This window comes from Acanthaster planci, linkage group LG02 (genome assembly GCF_054643075.1).
Source record: "Acanthaster planci isolate LZ-2023a linkage group LG02, COTS_SCS, whole genome shotgun sequence".
Taxonomy (NCBI): Eukaryota; Metazoa; Echinodermata; class Asteroidea; order Valvatida; family Acanthasteridae; genus Acanthaster; species Acanthaster planci.
In genome coordinates, this window is record NC_141778.1 from 32,894,609 (window position 1) to 32,917,657 (window position 23,049).

Consider the following 23,049-nt stretch of genomic DNA (forward strand, 5'->3'; position numbering starts at 1 on the left):
ATGCATCAAACAAATCGATATTGGTTGATTGATTGGTAATAAAGAAAGTTATGCCTCTTTCACTTTTGTCCTTTTTAGTTTCAATTCTACCTTTAACATCGTGTGCTGTGATTCACTAAATGATTAATTCTTTGCCGTATACTTTTAATTGAACATTTTTGTAGAATGACTGTGACAAGTATTTTCATTAGAGTGGGATAGTTTCTAAAGCGAAAGATTTTAAATTCTTAATTTTATCATTTTAATGAGCGAAAACTCATCTCGCCTTTATCCCTTTTTCCATACTAGTTTTCAAATTGGTTTTTTATATATAAATTGTCGTTTATTTTGCCTGTTGTTTTTTATTTATTTGTGGGTTTTGTTTGTTTGGTTTTGTTATTTGAGGGTGTTTTCGTGTGGTTTCCTTTCTTCTTTGCTCTTGGTTTTAAAACTTAACGACTGAATTTCCTCGTTTTCAGATTTTGTTTCTGGTCTTATGATGATACAGAGTACCGATACAACTTTATTTAATTACGAAATGAATAGGGAGATTTTTTTCCAGTCAAAATACTTTCTTTGGTAACATCATTACTAAATCGCTATTATACCCAAAGTCCAATCTGTTTCGTTCCCCGCACTCGATTACCGTAATGTCTTGAACCCGTTACATCATTGTGCTTAACCCTTTGATTCATCTTACTTCCTCTTCGTCCTTTTTTTCACCCGTGTCTGATACGTGCATAACCACACTTTTACATCATTAGCCATGCGCGGCTCTACTCACCGTATCCATAGAAACCTTGTTCCATAGTTGTCTGCGTATTCATTTCTGCTCATACGATATCAGTCTTCGCTGCTCGTGTTTGCCCCGTGTGTGAGCGTGTTTGCCATAAGCAGAACAGCGCAGAGAGGACGAGTGCACTAAATTAGAAGAGATGCGATCGTTTCGCATTGGGAAATCACGTGCATGCTGCCAAGCGCATGAGAACTGGAATGAAGACTGAGGTGTGGAGGACTCTCTTCCCTCTGCTTCGAGGTAAGACGGTGTGGGTTTTGTCGTCTGAACAAACATTAAACTCACGTCTGATATGATGTCTTTTTAGCCTTTTCTGTGCTTCGGCTGTATAAGATCGTCCTCAAAGGTCGCCCAGGTAGCCAACAAAGATGAAAGGTTGAATACCAGAGACACTCAAATCTTCATGAGCGCACCGTTTTTGATACAAGGAATAATACCGGTAGTTTGACATTATCTGGATTCACCAGTCTGATAGATAACTCTACAATAAACTGTAGGTTTCTCGGATCTCCGATTTGAGTTTGGGCACAAGTGAGCGCCCTTTGATCACCGGTCGACACAAAACTGCCGCCATTTTGATACTGGCTTCCTGCCATTAACTGCTGGGATATCAGCTTTACAGTTTACTGAGGAACGCTGAATGGACGCCGCCAACACCTGGCCTAATTGCCTACGGTGAAAGGGTCCATTGTCAACGACAGCGCACCGTCGCGTTGTGACGCCCAAAGCGCGCAGCTATTTGTTGTCGCTTTGCGACGAGGAATTTTGAACAGGTGGTATCAGCGTTGCTGCGACCCTGTTCAATGATCTCCAGCCAGTCCTTTTCAGTGGAAAAATCCATTGCTGTTAATTGTTCCCCACACGACATTTGGAATTTCCAGCCAGGGAAAGAAGACGAATCTTGACACAGTTCCAGTGTAGCCTCTTGCAAGTTTTATCTTGGAATTCTGTCAGCGCTGACATGGTGTGAGGTTCAGAGATTGGCCGATAAGGCTGAGTGTAAGGACGGTGCTTCGGGGAGAAGAGAGGCCCCCCTCGGCACTCCATCATCTGAGCAGATAAGACAACGTTGCAACCGTCCAAGCAGCTCGAGTTGTCCCAACTGGTTACATGGGTGATAATTTGCATTTCTCACTCTGTGGACATTTTCAGGCGACGGGCTGCTTGGGTAAGTACATACCAGTCATCGTAATATTAAATCTATTTTCGTTTCTCTGTAAGATGAGGTACACGTCTTTTGGTATTTAACAGACGATAAACATAATTCCACGCTATCAAAAGCCACGCCCAACTGGAGCGCGGTATACCGCATTACATCATCGTTTGACTTCCACTGTATAGAAAATGATTCGTTATTTACTTGGGCTGGCAGAAGCCTTTCCAATTATGTCATTTTCTCGCAGTCTTATTGGCTGACTACATCAGCGCCGAGATAACGAGTGATATAATTGCACCATACATCTTGTTAACAACTGACATCTCCCACGTCTTATAACATTTTCCAACAATGGACAGCTTTGTTGGGGGGCTTATATGGATGAAAGGCCAATTTCCGTTGATGCTCCTTTGATCAAGTGATTTGAATCACTTTATGGACGGGCTTTAAGGATGGCATCGTCATAGATTCAACGAATACGGCAGGCTAGGGAGCTCCATGTTTCTGTTCTTGAATATGTTGCTGACATCAACTTATCTTTGAATACATTTCAAGAAGGTGTGGGCTGAATAGAAATTGCAATACAGCCCTCTGCAAAGGACCTCTTCAAAATTCTATTTTCGCGGTCACCTTAAAGCCATGTTCGTCCATCCCGGTGCTCGAGTGAACAACGGCTGCCATTTTGTCTGAAGACAACTTAAAATCAAACTGCACACTCAGGCTTGACAAAAGACTAGTCAGTAAGATGTTTGAAGAGCACGATCCGAAGATGATTATCAGTGATAATGGCACTTGCAGGCATGTGCGCATGCGCAGAGACCAGTCTGGATCGGTTCTTGAGTGCCGTGTGACAAGACGGCTTCTAGCATTACAAACTGAACATGGAAAGACGTCGACTGTATTTCCACAAGACTAAGTCTTCGCGAGGAAAACATTACAAACTGTGGTCGTGTGCATGATGACATCTACAGTGACGTCTGCTCTGGCAGGGTCCTTTTGTAACGATTTTCTATGTTGGAAGGCTACGTACGGTGGCCCTGAAGAGACGTAAAACTCACGACTATTCGTGAATATTTTTCACGACTTCTTGTAAATATTTTGCGACGTCGCGACTAAATTTACTTGCCTCAAACTTTGTCACGAATATTTTCCCCGAAACTTGAAGGAGTCGATATTTGCCCGACCTGGACGCCAAAGGCTTTTTAAGGCCTTCTAGAGCTACAGCTAAATTCAAGAGACATGTATGTCCTTACCAGGAACCAGCCATGTGGAAAGCAAACCTTGTTTTTCTTAGTTCTGTCTTGCCCAATGCTCTTTTCCTTTCTCAGTACACAGCTTCACTGTTCACTTGGCATTGCACGTGGACAACCATGTAATAGTACACGCGCACGGTAACTACACCGCTGTACATGCGTCTAACATTATGTATTTGCTGTTTGTTATTAGCGCACTTACCTTAAAAGCTAATGGAAAAATATTTGCGACTAGCAGTGACAAAAATGTACGACATCGCGAAAATATTCACGACTTGTCGTGAATAAATTCACGACGTCGCAAAAAATTCGCGACTACTCATACATTTTATGTCCCTTCAGGGCCCCCGTAGCTACGGCAAAGTGCGTGTGTGGTTAAACAGGATGCTGCCAATTGGCACCGGCAATCGTGATACCGTCCTCTCACAACACAAAACAAATCCACGGTGCAGGTACCCGTCCAGCTTAAGTCTGCACTACCCCGTCATTTCCGTAATTGCAAATGCAATAAACAAATCGAATAAAATTTCTGTATTTCGTCTGGTTGGGTTGGTTCTTGGTATTCACTGCAACAGGGTTGTTGACATTTTTCATTCAATTACAGGGGAGCACTGCGCAGGCAAATACCTTGCAGTGAGAGCAAGGGCCCAGCATATGGAATTCCATATCTGCCGTTGCCCGTCGCCTCTTGCTTTTTGTTGTGTCCCAATTCTGCCATTTTCCAGTTCCATATATGCCATTTTCCGTGGCATCCGTCGTCTGTCGTTGGTCGTCCGTCACTGGCGCGTCGCCAGTCGTGTGCGCGTTGCCCGTCGTGTGTCGCCCGTCGCTTTTATTGGAGGGGGTCACGCTTGCGCAGTGGTATTTTTCACTTTGACCCTTGATCTTTTCACATACTTCTTCGATCGATCCCCCAGCGTAATTTTTTTTTCCTAGGAAGGTAAGGAGTAATTATAATAAAATGGGCGTAACTTAACCGTTGCGCATGCGTTTTTCCATCAAGGAAGGTTGGGGGCAATTATCATAATGGGGTACATGAACTTTTAAGTATAAAACACAACAAAATTGCCTTTCTGAACGACTTGCATCGTGGCTCTGTTAGAAGAACAAGCCAAAGGTTTGAGTTTACACGTACATGTAATAACTTTTTGTGGGGAATTAGTTGGTGGGAGGATGTTTTTATAATAGGAAAGTAAAGCCCGACATTTACCTTTGCACTTAGGTTTCTAAGTGTCCACTTAATCAAGCTTGCAGTTAACCACGCTCGTATTTGATAATTACCCCGTAACCTTGCTAGAAAAAAATACGCTTTCCGCCGTGCCTGACACTCATTTAGCCTAGAAGATAATATATTCGATTCTCCAGTTGCGCCGTACTCCACTTGGAAAAAGCAAAATCCTTCTTTTTTTGAAGAATGGCATCGGTAAATTAACGTGTATCGGAAAGAGGTTCTGTCACAATGCATGTATTTTGACAGATATTATTAGATATAGGCACATAGTCCTATGTGCACTGCCCTAGATGGCTGTCACACTTCCTGGCAGATGTTACACATTTTGCACCAAGCCCAACTGTAAAATCTGTACTGCCTTGTGTGGTTATATTCATGGTTCCAGAAAGCTGCCACAGATCCCCACAAATCTGCACCAGTTTGCATTCAAATGGCCCCCTTTTCTAGCAGTTATGACAGTTAGTAAATTGGGGGTTTCACAAAAGGTGAATTCTGAGAAGATTCTGGCACTAATTAATCATAAAGTGGGCCAATCACAGTTAATCAGCCAATCACTGCCCATTCTTCTGACCAATCACAGTTAATCAGCCAATCACTGCCCATTCTTCTGACAAATCACAGTCCATTGTTTCAGCCAATCAGGCAAGGGGTCAGATTACTTCTGTCAGGCAATGCTAGTTTAGGAGGGAAATCTATGTGAGGATCATTTTGTCGGAGCTTGTTGGTCAAGCTGGGACAATTTGCCCAGCACCTGCCTTTTTAAGAATATTTGGTTTAAGTGGCGTTTTTTAACAGGATTCCAAGATTCCTTATACATACAAGATGTGACATGTATCTTAACTGTTATGATAAATTGTACCAATGATATTATTGTTGACAATGATGTTTGCCATAATACACTGTAATTTGTAAGGGGTCAGCCCCACCCTCTTATGTACCCAAGGGGGTGGGGTGCTGTATGTTCCAAAGCACAACCAGCGCTGACCCCAAAAGGTTGGATGGATCATTTTATTATTTCATAATTATTTCTGGGGCCTGGGAGCCCATTCATTAATGATTGGCCTGTAAGCCAAATGACAATAGATGTACTGGTACATGTATGTCGGACCTGGGAGTCCTTTGTTTGTTTGATGTATGTTTTAGGGCCTACCAGCCCATATGACTTGTAACTATAGCTTGCCCAAAACAGATTCGGTATCTGGCAAAATAATAAATAATAGATGATTTGGCAAGAGACAGAAAGTAATTTGTCTTGAAGTTTGTTCATTTGTGAGTCCGAGTGTAATAACTATATTCTGTTAAATAAATAAACAAAATAGACTTATACTAGGGTAGATTGTATTCTTTAATTGATAACTTAGTTACTCTAGACGTAACTTTATTCGTTGACGATGACGGATGACGCATGACGGGCGACGGCAGATATGGAATTCCATACCAGCCAGCTGATAAGAGTCTGCAAACGGGAGTGGTGAGAATGTTCATTAGCGCTTCGAGCTCATTTCGCCGTATAGAGGTTTAAAACAAAACAGAGAAACGGGCGTTTATACCCGTAAGCGCAAGCAGGATAGTTTACCACAATAATACATGACCGTGTATGTATATCAAGGTGTTTGTAACTTCAAAGAAAGAAGGTCGTAAATGTGCCATTGTGGCCATTTTCTACGCAAGTAAAAAGACACCACAGCAAGTTTACAATTTTGCTCGGGAGTATCTGTTTATTTGATCCTGACATCTCAGGCACGGTGTAAATAATAACATGCATAGAAAAGGGTGTGGATTTACCAGCTTACACCCTGCGAATTGCTGAGGTAAAACATCGCCGCAATAGTAGACGAACTTTGGAACATTCGCTTAATATGATTGACAATTATTTCCAAGTTTTTATGATTGTCTGTGTTTACTATTACACGCCATCGTATATGGACAAAATGTTGGGGGCAATTCCGCTGATAGCTTAAAGCAGCTATTTGATCCACAGGAAAGATGGAGATAATACACAATTTGAGTAGTGATCAGACCTTGGGCTTTTCGCAACGAGAATGTACTCAGCACGCGTCGTGCAGTCGCCTAAAAAATTGAGTTACGCCAGTCCAATGTTTTCGATTCGACTCGACTTCGATTTTCCTTTTCCCTGGAGGAGGCAGAATCTATGTCCCCAGTGGGAGGGAGTTTTGACGTTCTTCTGAATCTCATTTTCTTCTGAATCTCATTCTATGAGGCCTGATGTAACCATGGAAACAGCAATTAAAATACACCATGGTTTTTGGTTTCACCAATATATAACAGAGACACATATCGCAACTCTCTCTATATACCTGCTGCTATAAACAGCTCTGGCTGTATTGGTACATGTACATGGTGCATGCGCATCCTCGTGCTTCACAACTTGTCAGGTTTGGACAAGAAGTTTACGTAATGCATGTATTATTCATGCAGTTTTACATTACAGTGCATTTTAAAATGGTCTTAAAAATAGTAAGTCTCTTATTCCGAATTTCACTGGGCCTCAAAACCCTCCCACTTTCGATGGAACATTTTAGCTTCTTTTACTAAAATTAAAACATTTTGAAATCATGAGGAAAGCAGACGACGGTTGCATCCGAATCTGCCGTAGAGCAAGGTATATAGGTCTTCTCTAAATACGTACTGACAATAGACGTATCCGCAGTTCTGGAAGTCCGTTTCGGACACGACCGATATTACATCAATTTTAAGGCTTGGGGTAAATGTTAACGCTAATAACTCCTTTTCATCTTAAAATGGTTCATATATAATTGATCTCGTATCCCAAGTTTCACATGCACTTCAGAATCCGCCCACTTTCGGGGGATTTGCTTTGATTGAAATAAATACATTCTGAAAATATATCACCCAAAGTACCGAATAAAATGTAGAGTATAAAACTATATATTTACATGTATATCTTTGTTCAGGGGCCACTTTTGTTGTTAGCTGGTGTTTTCTCATACATCAAAGACCAGCCACGTGACAAGCTCTTGACCAATAGGAATCGGTTAAACTATCTTATCATCCATTATGAATACATGGATGAAATAACAAATGAGGTGTAAATTACTGATAAAAGACACGCTTATATGCGTGTAGCTTGTTTTACACGACTGACATATTACAGTGCTAACCTATGGTAATTTTCCAGCGCTGTGCCACGAAGGCGCGCTTTTCGCAGAATTCCCCCTTTCATCGACAGCCAAGTGTGGAAGGGCATGCACATGGAATAAGTTTTATGAACCGGGTTCGTGGCTAGTTCGAGGTCGAAGCTGGCAGTAAGCGCACTCACGCAACCTTCGGGTATTTGCACCACCGGAAATCAGTGAACGCCGGGTAGAAAACTTAGCAGAGGTTTGTCCACCTTGACCGTAGCAAATAACGGCTCGAGATATCACGTGTGCATTACGCTATTTATATTAGTTTAACAACATGTGATGGTTGGGTTAACAGGGCAGTCCACATGTCTGACATCCGGATGTTGGTCATCGTGATGATGGTCAACAGTATTATCTTGTTTTGCCCTTTCCACTCGACGACAAACAAACACACTCAGAAATTCACTAGTAATTCACCTCGAGGTAAGGGCGACCTTTGACACGATGTCGCTTATGTAATGTATCTCAAGCATTACAAAACGTTTCAAACCTCGCGAGATTGTTCGGCGTCGCATCACGGAAATGGCCTATACCAATGTTGGACGCGTCCAAACACAGGGAAAATTTGTGCGTTACAGCATGTCAATGCCCAAGGGAACTATGAATATGTGCGCTCTTTTTGATGATGCTGTCATGTTTATATTCCTACATTTTCCCCCGTCCTTCACTCTTGATATTCAAACAACTGTGTTTCAGTCACGTAATTCACGTTAGCGATTTCGCTGGGGTCGAAATTCAACGAGATAAACCATGCTACAAATCAGTGTATAAACACAACTCCGTTTTGAGCGCTGTCATTTCATTGGCGTCTTCACAACAAGGCGAATGTGTGTTGTTTCTTTGCTGCATTTTTGTAATCGATATCCTGTGCTATACACTTCAAGGATGATGATACGTACGATTGAGCCCCTTCGGTTTCTTGCAATTTCGCCTACGTCATCGTTTCACACTTCACACCGGCAGGAGCAACATTCGTTGCTGTCAGGGGTCGACACCATACTGAATAATGAACTCGATCGGATTATGCACCAGGTGACAAAATGGGGATTATTTTAAGGGCCGGAATACTTAAAAGTCATCTTTGTGACTCACCATTGTTGTCAATCTCATGCATAATGCAGATTTCACAGCATGTGCAATCGCAAACGCGCCTCAACGTTGTGTGCGTAGAGGAACTGTATACACACCCTTTGCGAAGTATTGTACATGTATTATTGTGAGTCCTTTTACGGGGTACTTGACGTCATTTGCTAGGCTTTTGAATAGCTAATCCGTCAGTGTCGTGTTTTGAATAATTGAATTAACCAGGTGTTGTAGGTTAAAATTATTTTATTTGAAAAAATAGGGACTCACTGTTGAAACTATTTGGCTCAGATGTGCCCTCTTAAGGCTAATCTCTTGATCACATTTTCTATTCCTCCACACGAGTCTTCGTCTGCGTGAGATCTTTGCACGTGCTTTTCTAGACTGGGATGGAGGCAACAGTACAATCTTGTATTTAAACGCGTTCTGTTCAGTAAATTCCCTTCCACATTACTCCAACTTGCACCAAGAAAGCATACCTCCATATTTCTGATGCAGTCCCTCTCCATTCATTTTCTAATATATCTTCTCCACTGTCGTAATCATCATCATCCTTTTATCGATCGACCAGCCCAATTCCCCGGAGTATGAAGCCATCCTAGACCGTCATTTAACGCGGGAACGACCACCACATCATTAGCATAAAGGCTGTCGTTCACTGGTTTGGCATCGTTTCAACATGCAGCTCTTGCTATATTTGGTGAGGCCTATTGCTTGTTCTTGGGATGAATGGAATATTGTCATTTTCCAATTAATTTTTTATCCTCAAAAGGATTGATTTCAAACACATCCCACTGAGACATAATGGTAAAAGATTAACCACGGTATCCGGCATTTTAAGGAATGGCATCATCACCATGGCATTTAAATAATTGTTCCTCGATCTCATGTGAATTCTTGTAGTTATGCACGTTTAGTTAATATCCACCATTGCCGCAATATTATTACCCATTGTCGACTAGACTTAACGAGGTTGAGCAGAAAGGAGTGTAGCTCAACGTTTAGAGTTGATGGATTCGGCTTCGCAATCCATCAACATGGAGAGTGTTATTTGTTTTCAACAGCCGGAACAAAATTCTTATATCCTGAAGAAAGCCCCTCCCCCCAGCGTTTATTTGAAATCATAAAATTACCACCACCATTTCTAAAAATGATGCCGGTGGTGATTCATGATTTCTTTCCCTGTTATTGTGTAGTTTAGAGAAGACCAATTGAACCCTGGACCTTCATTAACAGGCACTTGCTGCAGGTTGAAATGAATTAATAGAGATAGACAACAAAGATTTTCCCAATCAAAATTAACATGGCAATTCAGAATCTTATATTGTCCTGTACGCATCTTCTGCTTCATTAAGGCAAGCTTACATTGAAAGAGAGAAACGGGATGATGCCGTGCGATTTAGAGCAGGCGTGCGTGGTCGTTGTACCAGCCGTTTGAACACTGCTCATTTCAGTGGCATTGACGGTACTTGCACCCTGCCAGTTCACGTCAGCAGCTAAGAGCAATCCGCACAATGTAACCCACACGCTGGTACTGGACGACAAAATTATGCAATGACAGTTAAGTTAGTTTGATATTGGACATGGGACATTCCCATATGATTGCTCAGGGAATGTCGAGAAAAATCAGACATTCGATGTACAAACCCGTGGGAATGTCCAATGTCCAATATCAAGCTAACTTTACTGCAAGGTTTTTATAGATACAAGCCAAAACAAACGAAGGGCCGCGAGCAGTATTAGGCGCGCCGAGCTCAGGGAGCGCAGGCCGCAGACTCGACTGTGCATCTGCGCAAGGCGGACTGCATCATCGCTGCCTCTTCGACACCGCACCGAATAAAAAACGCACGGAAATGCCAAGGGCACCTCAATGCAAATGGAAAACACATGCAAGCAATTGGTATGACGTTAAACGTGTATGCTGGCAATGACTTGTCGTCTAGCAACATCATCATTATCGTCAGAGTTTTCTTGAAGGGACGAATTTGGCCATCAGGCGTTGGACAGTGGTTTTGAGAAAATTGACTTATAAAGAGGTCACTTTGAATTGAAGATTATGCTCATTTTTAGAGAAACTACGTTTTGATACTTAAATACAGTATAACAGGTAAATTAATGCGCAGTAAGTAATCTCCGTGAAAATTCATCTGTTCGTGAAACTAAAAATCTCGCATATACGCCTTTTTTCGCTGGCGCTATGTGCCCATGATCCACCAATGCCCTCCTTTGGCAGAAACTCAAATTCCCACGCGGGCTTTGTTTTGCCAATGGCGCGGTAAATTCGTCTCCTGGGGAAACCGAAAATAAGATTTAGTTGAAATTTTCCCCTGATTGATTTTCATCATCTTAATGATTGTAACTGATTTTCAAATAACCTCGCCAGAAGCTTCGTTGCAATTCTCCTAATCGATTCCGGTCGGAAAAGGATTTCGAAAAAAGGAGTTTGTCCAAATTGGTCTATTTATGAAATCTCAGAGACTATTCTTTTTGGAGGGGTGGAGTTTTGTTTGCCCGTTGACTTGAATACTATTTGTCACTCTCTGCATTATGTAGTTTGTGGTGCCCCTGCTCACGGGTCTCGGTGGCTCCCCACCCTGCTACCGATCAGTCTCCCTTCTGTCCACCTTTCTTTTTAGGCGTCTTTTTTGTGTATCGTCTCATTATTTTGGTCAGGTTGAAGTATGGCTCACATTTTCAATTTTTGTCGACTTTAACCAGACGGAACTGGGTGTTAAATCGAACAAATATTATACCATAACTTTCCCTTGACGGTTGTTGTTTAAAACAAGAAAAATGGCTGGGCGGCAAATACGCCAGTAAATCACTTATTCCTTGGTAATAAAGATGGTAGATTTTTGTAACATTTGTCTATAAAACACGCTGAAGTTTGTTTTCCTATTTGCAAGGTAACTCTCAACGTAAGTGTTCCTCTGTGTTGATTTTCAGAAATTTTCATTTTGACTCTTTGTGCAGATTGCAAAAGACTATTAACAAGGAGAGGCAGCATCGCACCAATATGAGGTCCTCAAGGAGCACGACACCTCCGCACCCAAACCCAAACCCACCTCCTCCCTATCCAGTGAGAGATGGCACTGTTGCTGGTAGTTTCAAGCCCTCGATGGGACAGACAAATCTCGGGTTCACCCCGGACGTCCACCAGCCTGTTCCGACCGTGCCGGACGCCGACCGGGCCTCGTCCCTCATCTCCGGCGTCAGTAGCATCCCGCTGCAGCTTTTCAGCGAGGGCAACCGCCTGACGGCCAAGGAGCGGCAGTTTCTGGAGGCTGCCGAGCGCGGCGACAAGGCCACCGTGGAGCGCTGCGTCCTGCCCCCGAACTCGGTCAACGTCAATGTGACCAACATCCTTGGCCGTAGTGCCCTACAGATGGCGGTGGACAACGAGAATGTGGAGATCGTGGAGCTCCTCCTCAAGCAGGACAAGGTGGAGATCGGGGACGCCCTGCTGTACGCCATACGCGAGGGCGTGTACAAGATGGTGGAAATGATGGTCAACCATCCCAGTATCACCCGCAACATGCTCGGGGAGGGCTGGAGCAGCGCCCATTTCAAAAAGGGCCAGGAGAGCTCGGATTACTCTTACGACATCTCGCCCGTCATCCTGGCCGCCCACTGCAACCAGTTCGAGATCCTGCAGCTGCTGCTGACCCGGGGCGCCACCATCTCCAAGCCTCACCCTTGCATCTGTAAGTGCGACACCTGTACAGAGAAGCAGCTGGAGGACAGCCTGCGCTACTCCCTGCATCGGATCAACACCTTTAAGGCTCTGGCCAGTCCGGCCTGGATATCTCTGACCAGCAGCGATCCAATCCTGACGGCCTTCAAGCTAAGTTGGGAGCTCCAGCACCTGGCTATGCGGGAAAATGAGTTCAAGGACATGTACATGCAGCTGAACGAGCAGACCAAGACCTTTAGCGTGGACCTGCTGGAGCAGTGCCGGAGCTCTGAGGAGGTGAACGCCGTGCTGAATAAAGAGAGCGAGTCGGATGACGAAATCTTGGATGACGACATCAATGGTGGACGACTTTCCTTAGCCAGACTTCGCCTTGCCCTTAAGTACGAACAGAAGCAGGTAAGGTACAGGGTTCCTTCATTGAATCAAATGATATCCCTTGGACTCATTATATCTCGTCACGTCTCGTCTTGGTTGCAATATGTCTTCAGCAGCGCGAGGTTTCAGCGCACACAGTCATCGGACTGTACACATGTACAGCCATTCATCAAAGCGGGCGCCCTGTATACGCGCAGTGGATTGCTTGTGTCTTACGACCCTGCGAGCTGAAACATCACGCCGCCGTTTTGCAACCAAGACGATCGTTACGCCAGAGAAGAGGTCATGTCTTGCGAGCAACCAGGAATTTTTAAACATGTCCTAAGATTCCTAAAATAAACTGGGAAAAAACCCTCGCCGAGTCAGCTTTAATAAGGGAATAAATACATGTAATGTGATTGGCTGGTCTAGACGCGACTAATGTCCTAGCCGTAGGCGAGGGCATTTTCTGCGTTCAGTCTCCTGAGCCGGTCTTAAACGTTTAAGACCGGCCCAAGTACATACTTATTCCCATTCATATAAATACCTTTTTGTTCAGAGAGTCAAAATAAGTCAACATATGATAGATTTTCAACGATTTTGTTCTAGAATTTTACTTTCATTTCCTCGAACACCCCGTTCATTTTATGGTACATTCCTTTTCAAACTTGTCCACTAGAATCTCCTTCAATGAACTTGACGCGCGCGTGGTACGTTGCGTCCACACGGACTATTGACCAATCCGACTGGATTAAACTGTCTTGTATATCTCCATCATCCAGTGTATGTAACGGTCTCATTTATCCGGCATGCTCGGATTTCCAGACATTAACTGAACATTGCCGCACTACCCGAATGGCGCCGGAACGTATGGGCAGTAAGTCCCGTTCTGTTCACTTTTATGGGTGTGCCGAGTCCTAACAGCTTCGACTACATGAGCTGCGTGCGCGTTCAAATTAGGATTGCTCAAGACATGTAGGGAAGCAGCGTATGGCGCTGCAATTTCGTACCAATGAGAACGAGGGTGCGTATGTACATGCGCGCGTGCCACCATTAGTTTACCTTGGATACCTCTCCTACGTCCGCACTTATGGCTCGACTACTCAGCTATCACAGATCTCTCGCGCGAAAGCGGCAAAGTCAAAAAGTGATTCGCCGATCTCCCAGTCGCATCTGCGTAATAATTCGGTGCGTTCAATTAACTTCCCTCAATACACCAGTATCACACGCAAGGGAAGCCTCGAAATGAGGCTAATCGAACGCTGCAGTGTATTCGCCAAGGCATTCTGGGAAAAAGGTCAAGACCCGCACATTCCATCATGTCCGTGCTCTCGAACAGTCCATCCGTGATGTCATTACACTCGGGCAGCATCCAGAGACCCGCTCGCGAGCTGGGGGTAGTGGTGGGTGACTCCAGGGCAGGCACAACGTGATGGCTAAACGAATGCTCTCGTGTAAGTTTGACTTACACGTGGAAGCTAATCGAACGCACCCATTTCTTCGTATGCCTGAGCCACCGCGCCCTCCAAATGCGAGACCACAGCGCACCGTGCGTACACTGCGTACGGTACGTACGCATCTGGAAAAATCAGCACATCGGATAAATGAGCACGTTTCGGCAACGTGCTCATTTATCTCGCATGTTCTTCCGGAAATCCGAGCACGCCGGATAAATGAGACCGTTACAACGGTTCGTATTCACCAGTAACTTGTGTGACCTGCGGTAGTCAAGCGGTTACAGCATAATGGTTTGTGATCTGTGGGGTTGGAATCCTGTGTCGAAATTGATGGGGAGGATTTTTTCAGGAAAATAAAGCCGAATGTTATATACCGGTAATAGGAGCCTAATAATATTTCACATGTGAAGTTTTTATGGTTGGTTGAGCCCCATACATGTGTGCATGGTTGTGAACGGTGGTTTGGTTTCATACGTGTGATTGCATATCTAGCTCGAACTCTTACTAATTATATCTTGGGCCCTTTCCAGTCATTACAACTATCGGTGTTTTTTCTTGTAAACAGTTCGTGGCCCATCCCAACACTCAGCAGGTATTGTCGTCCATCTGGTACGAGGGTTTACCGGGCTGGAGGGGCAGCAATATCCTCATCAAAATCCTGCGTTGCGTAGCCGTCCTATTTATGATGCCTATCGATGCCTTGGCCTACTTGTTCTTTCCCAAGACGCGCTTGGGTCAGATGATGCGCTCTCCCTTTATGAAGTTCATGCACCACAGCTCCTCCTTCGTCATTTTCCTGGCGTTGCTAGTGCTGCTGTCAGCCAAGGTGGCCGGGTCCAACGAGAGACGGGGCCGGCCGCCGGACGTCGTCGAGGCCCTCATCTTCGTCTGGGTCATAGGTAGGTGCAAAGACTCCGGCGAGTGACTGATTCATTCGAGCCAAGAAGACAGGTACACCCCGCGCAGACAGGCACATGGTGACACGCGTATTTCCGCTCTTGGACCAAGAGAGGGCGCAATTTTCCTAGCAACGGAGGCTTCTTGATGGGAACCGCACTCTGCTAGTTCGCAAACGACTGTGACATGAACGCCATACGGCCCCGACGCTACCAACGAAATGAACCCTCCCAACCAATACGGGTCTTCCGTCTGTGTACATTTCGTTCTTCGTTTGTTGATTTGAAAACGAAAAAATCCAAAAACAAGTCGTTTTTCAATGTGAACAAGTTAAACACAAATTGAAAAACAAGTTGTTTGCCATTTGAAACGAAAAAAACCCAGGTCGTTTCTTGCTTGACATCTTCAAAACGAAATACGACAATTGTTTTGTGTTTCTTTTCAGTGTGGAAACGAGTAACATTGTAATCTATTGATGTACTTTTTTAAGAATAAAAAAGCAATACCATATTTCATTTTGTAATGTAGGACACGTCTTTAAGCAGAATTGTACCGTGCTAAATTAGATGAATTAAAAGAAACATGTTTGTGAAGTCAAAACAGTAACCAGGAACATGTTAAGGAGTGGCCCACAAAAAAAAACGAAGAACTAGAAATGGTAAGTATCTATCTGTCAGAGGCGAGCGCAAGGAAGTCGGCGACCCTGTTGATGAACATCATTTCCACTCAGTGTTCGGCAAGTTTCTCACCAGTGCTGCTCTCTCTTTTCACGTACGCTCTACAGATAAGAGTATCTGTTTGATTCGCTGCATGTAACAACAAATTTGGAAATGTATATTTCACTCATTTGAGGAGCAACAAAAATTGTCTGTTTTTTTCGCCATTTTGGACCGGCGCTGAACCAACTCCAACCTTCGGTTCTCGTTTGGTCCGAACGATGACGTCACAGAGACAAAAGCAAGTCGCAAAAATGCTAAACCAGTGACCAAAGCTGAATTAAGTTTGTGGTTTGGGTCGCCAAAACGCCCCTGCTGTCGTAATCAACGTACACTGATCTCTACAAATGTACATGAATGTATTTGCAGTGCACACGTGTCACGTGTTCGTGGAAAGGTTGGGATGAGCGAAATTACAGATACGGATAGGGAACCAGCCTACTTCGAACTACGTGCCCCGTAATTGGCAAAATTCGAATTAAAATGAAATTTACAAGAAATTACTTTCGCTTTTCGTTTACCCTTTTCAACCCTAGCCACTCGTGAGCATTTCCCCGTATTTCATGTTGACATACACACTCAACCCAGCCCTAACACTCAACCCCTTGAAAAGGGAAAAAACGAGCATACGAATGCGCGACGTGTTGACCCAGGAGGTGGAATATATACATAGTTGACTGCTGCAAGTTTTCATCTTATTTAAAGGATATGAAAACTTTTTTCACATCACAGTTAAAGCATACAAAGTACATTCGGGGAGAATCATCCGCAAAAGAGAAAACATTCCAGGAGGGAGTTGATTTAATTGAAATCATAGAGAAAACCTGCACTGTAGAAGTGTGAACAAGTGTGTTAAAAATTTTACCCTTTAGGCCACTCACCACACGTTGCTTGCCTCAGTGTCCAACGTGAGTTTTCTCTCTTTGTACCATGAATTTTGCTCATTTTAGGCATGATATGGGGCGAATGCAAACAGCTATGGGAGGAAGGCCTAAAGGCTTACATACGCCAATGGTGGAACTGGCTGGATTTCATCATGCTGACGCTGTACCTCTGTACCTTTAGCCTGCGTTTTACCGCCATGGCCAGAGCCGCCACCCATGAAGGCTACGGGGATGTCAGTCGGGAAGAGTGGCCCTCCGAGGATCCCATGCTCATCTCAGAATGCCTGTTCGCCATGGCTAACGTCTTCAGCTTCGCCCGCATCATCTACCTGTTCCAGGCCAGCCCCTACCTGGGTCCGCTGCAGATTTCGCTGGGCTGCATGCTCATCGACATCGCCAAGTTCTTCTTCATCTTCTTTCTGGTCTTACTGTCCTTCGCTTGCGGCATGAACCAGTTGTACTGGTACTATGGAGAGAACAACAGTTCCTGCGGAAATCCAAACAACAGCCTGGAATGTAATGACTTCTCGCAGTAAGTTGGATTGATCTTATTGAAGTAAATCCCAACCTTATAACCATTCACTGGGCCTCTTTTTTTAATTGGCTTTGTCCCTTGTGTGGACTGCGTCTCAAATTCTAGAAGTCGAGCTGCACAGTATGTTGCTAGCCTCTCTTTAGAAATTTGACGGTCTGTGCCAGAAGATAAGCATCGAGACTTATGCCTACGGGGTTAAAACAACAAGCCTGCGTATTTTCTTGGCTTTGTCCGACAGGATGGACCAGGCCTTTCTGAGCCTACTGTGGGCGCTGTTTGGTCTGACGAGTGAAGAAAGGGTGCAGCTGAAGAACTGGCCTCACCGCTCCGTGGAGACAGTCGGCGAGCTGCTACTGCTGTGCTACCACATCATCGCTATCATCGTCTTGTTGAACATGCTCATTGCCATGATGAGCAATTCTTTCCAAACAATCCAGGTAAATCCTCAGAGTCCTTTTGGGGTGTTTATGCTTGGGGTCCAGACTCCAATCAAGACGCACGTGCGCTGTGATATTTTGATTCTTTCACTTTTGTTCACACCCAACGCAGAAATGGTACAGGGGTGAAAGCTTCATATCTCTTCATTATTTGACCACGATTAAGCTAGGTGTACAAGGTCCTTAGTATTTTTTTAAAAGTTATGATCAGAGTATGGCTTACTTCATCCAATATTTGACTGACTGCAGTCTGTCATCCGTAGTTTATCCTAAATTTAGATTCTCGATTTCTTGGTTGAATGAGGGAATCACAGGTTTTGAAGTAAACGAAACAGAAGTGTTAATTACGAAAGCACTAGCGCCATCAAGTATTTTGTCAAAGAGCGAAGTATATTTTTTTCGAAGTTCATTTTTATGCAGCATATTTGTTTTTACGGGATATATCTTTTTCCATAGTTCGTTCGTATGAGATATAGATTTGCCAATTCGTGCTTATGAGATCTATTTTGAGCAACATTGTTTTTATATTAGAAACAAATCGTTTCGGGGTATATGATTTTGATCAGGTTTGTTGATACAAGATACATTTTTACCAAGTAAAGTTTAAAGAGATTATATATTTCCATGTTTGATTTTATATTTCATGAAAACGAACTTCAAAAATATAACTCGTAGAAATGAACTTCAATACTTATATATATTTATATACCTCATAAAAACCAACTTGGAAAATGTATCTCGCAATAACTATTTGTTTCCATGTAGATACAGTACTGGTCTCGTAAGAATGAAGTGGAGAATAGTGTCTCGAACAAACTAACTTTGGAAAACCTATATTTCTTGAAAACGGGCTTCGAAAATCATGCGTCATCACTTTATGAAATGTATTCTTAATGCCACTAACCGGCTTTTATTTGTAGTTAATTACAAATTAATGGAGTAAATTATGTCTAAACTGCTTAGGATCACGCAGACAGGGAGTGGAAATTTGCCCGCTCCAAGCTTTGGATAAGCTACTTCGACGAGGGCTCCACGCTACCTCCTCCCTTCAACCTCATCATCAGTCCCAAGTCCATCTATTACTTTTTCTCTGGAGTGCGGAGACTACTCTGCGGGTACCGGAGGTCACTCGAGGCTAACTACAAGCCGCGGAAGAGGCATTCCTTGGACGTCACACTGCGGGTAAACTAAAGTAAAATGGGGGTAGAATACAGGGCAAACAAAATTTATGGTTGAATATTATTTACGTTGTCACCGTACCAAAAAGTTTAGCACCCAAGTCCACTACACTTCTACTTAATTAGTGAACACTGCTTCTTGAAAAGTTGTGGTTTGACCAAGTATCAACCAAGTGTGCGCGCGCACATCGTACACTGACGCGAACGAGTTTCGTTTTCACGAAGTTGCGTCACAACACTGTAACGGAAATATACAATCTGAAGTAAAAAGTGTTATAAAGCGTTTGACAGAAACGTAATTGATCCGTATTCTTGTGTGATTGAAGAAAACTTTACTTAAACTTTGTAAACTGGCAAAATAACGATGCGTGCTTTAAACACTTAGTAAAAACGAAACTGTACTGAGTGAAAGCACAGTGTACTTTGCCGCTGCTTCGTGAATACAAAAATCTCTCGGCTCTGGAAAGTACGCATGTTCAGTGGGCACTCAAATATCAGAAAATTCTGTGTACGGATGGAGGATGTGAATACCGCATGCAAACCTTTTTATATTAATTTCTCTCAATGTTGCTGCTCTTTCCGCCACCAGGTCGGTGATGGGAACCTCGGAGCTAAAGCGCAGACGGCCGAGACCCGCTACCAGGACGTGATGAAACGGCTGGTCAGCCGCTACATCCAAATGACCAAAGCCAACCGGAAAGCTGACGGAGTCAATGAGGATGACCTGAACGAGATCAAGCAGGATATCTCCAGTCTCAGGTGCACTGGAATTTCATTTCAGTTCGGGGATTGATTTGAATCCAGTTGAGGGTCGAGACGTTAATCTGTTTCCTCGGTTTTGTTACCTTTGCCTTTATATACTGACCGGTCGTGTTCAACATTTCGTGTCTTCTCCTTGTAGGTATGAGTTGCGTGAGGATCGTAAACGTGAAGAGGCCCGTGAACACGCTAACATGAAGAGCATCAAGCAGGAGATTATCAACTTCGTGACCAATACTAGCACTACCTTGCCGGCTGCGCAAACCCCGGCCTGCCCACCTCGTACTAGCAGCCGAGCCAGTACCGTAAGCCAGCGGGACAGTAGCGTGGACAGCGCCTCAACGCATCGCCGTCAGCGCAGCAGCGAGCTGTTCGCCCCCACGCCGCAATACCCGACCAGCCCCGTACGCCTGACCGTGTTGGCCTCGCCGGGCAACGAGGACGGCTCACCCAGCGCGGCCCCCGTGGAAGCCCCCGCCTCCAAGGCGGTGACGAGGAGTGACTTAGAAAGACTGAAGATGGAGATAGTAGACTCGCTGAAGGATGAGTTGCATTTCTGCATCCAGGGTCTCATGCTCAGCCAGACACCCCCGCCTCCAGTCCCGCCACCGCCGTCATTGGTGGCGAACTCGGCCGAAGAGGCGCAAGAAGATGATACCGAGGTGACTCGCGATGCTCCCCCGTCAGGAGAGTATTTTACCTTCCCACCTGGTCTGCTAGGAGAGGACCATACCCGGCATGGATACACCCCTCTCTAAAATCAACACCCGCCAAAATTAAGAAGTGTGCAAGGGGCTTTTCTGAAATAGCTCCAATAGAGCAAGGCAATATTGGTCCAGACTTGTATGAAGGTTAATTACTGAATTATGTCAAGTTTAAAAGCAACTTTCTGGAGCCGACTTGACAGCATGCACTGCTCAGTAGTAAAGAGTTGTAGACAGAAATAGCTTGTCATGATTTCCATGCAAAGACACGCAGGCTTACATGTATATTAAATTATGAATGGTCTTTTTTAAAATTTATTTGGGCTGATTTGTGAAATTGTTGGCCCCTGCAAGTTAAACCAGCAGCAAGAGGTTTATAATAATTTACAGTCCCAGGTTACTAATTATAAGCATTATTCCTATGATTGGTCAGATTCGTCATACGTAAAACATATTCATTATTGAACGAATAAAAGGGTTTTGTCTTTTGGTTATTATGAAAGTTTTAAAAAATAAATTTCTATTTCAAGATCAAATGTGTTTATTGGCTGTTAATGTGTAAGTATATTTTTTGGATTACCCCTTTTTGTGGTTTTGGAAGGTAATACAACACCGATATTGTTGTTCCTCTTGAAATCTTTTACCATTATTAATTGTTCAAAACCGTTTGAATTTACCGAAGTTACTAAATTAAATTTCTGTTACTAGAAAACATTATGAAGACAGAAATTACCATTTCCCTATTGGGGCCAAATTCATTGCAGAAATTTGTCAGCAAATACACGTGTTTACTTTATGTGACAACATTGTAATTGAATAGTGTTGAGGCTGTTGTCACAAAAAGAGGATATGTCTTTTTTAAGTCTAGTTTTTGTGTTGCCATTTGGATTGGAAATAGAAGAGCCATCTGATGGTGAATACAACACTGATTGCACAAGGCTGGAATGGAAGAACTCTTACAGAAGAGCCCAGGCAATTGGTAAAAATTAGTTTCAAATCGTGTCGCTAAAAGATGATCACAGAGGCCGACAAGTTTGGTCCCGAACTGTAGTTCGACCATTGGTGAATGCTTGTTACGCGCACGAGCAATACTGGAGCGGAATCCGTTTCCTTGCTCTGTGGTTGTACTAAACTTTGTAAAATCTCATCGTCACAAATATTTTGGTCTCTGCTGCAAGGTTCGCGGCTGTCATGACAGATGTCATGCTATCTCTTTTTCACGTGAATGCTTTCCCCTGTACTGACAAATCAAATCGATTATTGATAACCAGTGGTGCGACCACGACCAGGGCCTAGTTTCAAACTAGTCGATTATCAATGGTTCAATGGTTCAATGGTGCATCGTCCGGGCAACGTTAGTCAAACTATTGTTAACTAAAGTCGTCGCTCGAATTTGCCCGGTTATAACTGTCAAATTTTTAACTCATTTTTTAGAATTGGATACAAAATAATCCAATTTCTGCAAATAGTCTGTGATTGGAGCCGATTAACAAGAATACACATTGCATCGACGTTAACATTTTTATAATTGCAACGAATAATACTGTAATAATACTTGTATGCACCATCGGCGTAACGTTGAGCACAACTGCTTTCGTGGCGTCACGCGTCAGTTCGAGAGGTACCTAGTACATAGTAGAAACCAGAAAGGTGTGTCATTATGATGAAGATAACTGAACTAAAATGAATTTCCTCGACGGAAAGTGTAAATAGTTTATTATTACTGTACATACTATTTTTGTGAACTTAAAAAACACCATTATTCAATTGGCAAACAAACTTCGTGCATTTTTACTGTGCTCGTCTCTATTCAATGAATTTTGTAGTTTTTCTCAGTGTTGGCCAACCATTAACAGTACTAACTTTCGTAATTTATTCTTGCTCAAATTAATATTAGTGTCTCGTTTCGCTGTAGAAAAGTATGATGGGTTATTGTTAGCCTAATTTTACATATATTAATTAAGCTATGCATACTTTGTGATCTGTAAGGTGATGAAATAATCGATTTAATATTGGCTTTAAATATTTGCTATAGGTTGAATCGTTTATTTCTATTCATTGACTAAATATCATGTATATATTGGTAAGTGATCAGTGGCTAATTTCTTTAAATGAGAAAAATGAAAACTGAAAAAAGAGTGACGTTATATATATAAAAACTTGTGAATACCCCAAATTTTTTCCAATTTGTAAAACGGTGAAGTCCTCTGAACGGGGGCGTTCTACATCAATTTGCTCAAAGTATACATGTATTTGATTCTGCAAGGGGTTTTCATTTCCGTTGTTGTTTGAATTGCCCATGTTTAAAAGCTCTTTTCTCTAAAATGTTTATTTTTTTCATTATCTGAAAATTCGTTGTATATAGTATGAGACATTGTTTCCGTGTACATGAGTTGTAAAACTGCCATGACAGTGTTTGTCATGTGGCAAGCTCACAACAAAATAAATAAAAGTGTTTACACAATTTGTGTTCTGGCTTCAAACATACAAGGTGTTGTCGATCAAAATAAATTCGAATGGAGAATTCTTCAGAATAAACGCGTGTTCGTAATACATGTACATGTACATAACATTTATTTTCCACCATCATACTTTCAGTTCATCTCTTGCACACCGCAGTGTGAAAGTGTCCTAACAAATAGTTCAAAAGAGAGCGCTCTTTTCTATGACATCAACCAATTAATGTACTTTGTTTAGGCGCGAGCCCGTGTATATCCAAGCCTCTAGGTGGCCAATTTCATAGAGCTGCTTTTAGCACAAAATTTGCTC

General features: G+C 43.2%; 1 protein-coding gene across 2 annotated transcripts; it reads left to right on the plus strand.

Annotated features, from left to right (window-relative positions):
* The first annotated feature begins 318 nt into the window (after window positions 1–318).
* On the plus strand, window positions 319–22,818 carry LOC110990784 (transient-receptor-potential-like protein). Of its 2 annotated transcripts, none has more exons than XM_087132869.1 (8): window positions 319–1,015; window positions 11,639–12,755; window positions 14,736–15,069; window positions 16,734–17,199; window positions 17,441–17,639; window positions 18,603–18,821; window positions 19,407–19,576; window positions 19,719–22,818. In XM_087132869.1, the coding sequence occupies exons 2-8, from the start codon at window positions 11,682–11,684 to the stop codon at window positions 20,332–20,334; spliced, it is 3,078 nt and encodes a 1,025-aa protein (XP_086988995.1). In that variant the 5' UTR covers window positions 319–1,015; window positions 11,639–11,681; the 3' UTR covers window positions 20,335–22,818. The 2 variants fall into 2 exon arrangements, with proteins under 2 accessions (XP_086988995.1, XP_086988994.1); XM_087132868.1 differs by having other exon boundaries at window positions 320–1,943.
* The last annotated feature ends 231 nt before the right edge of the window (window positions 22,819–23,049 follow it).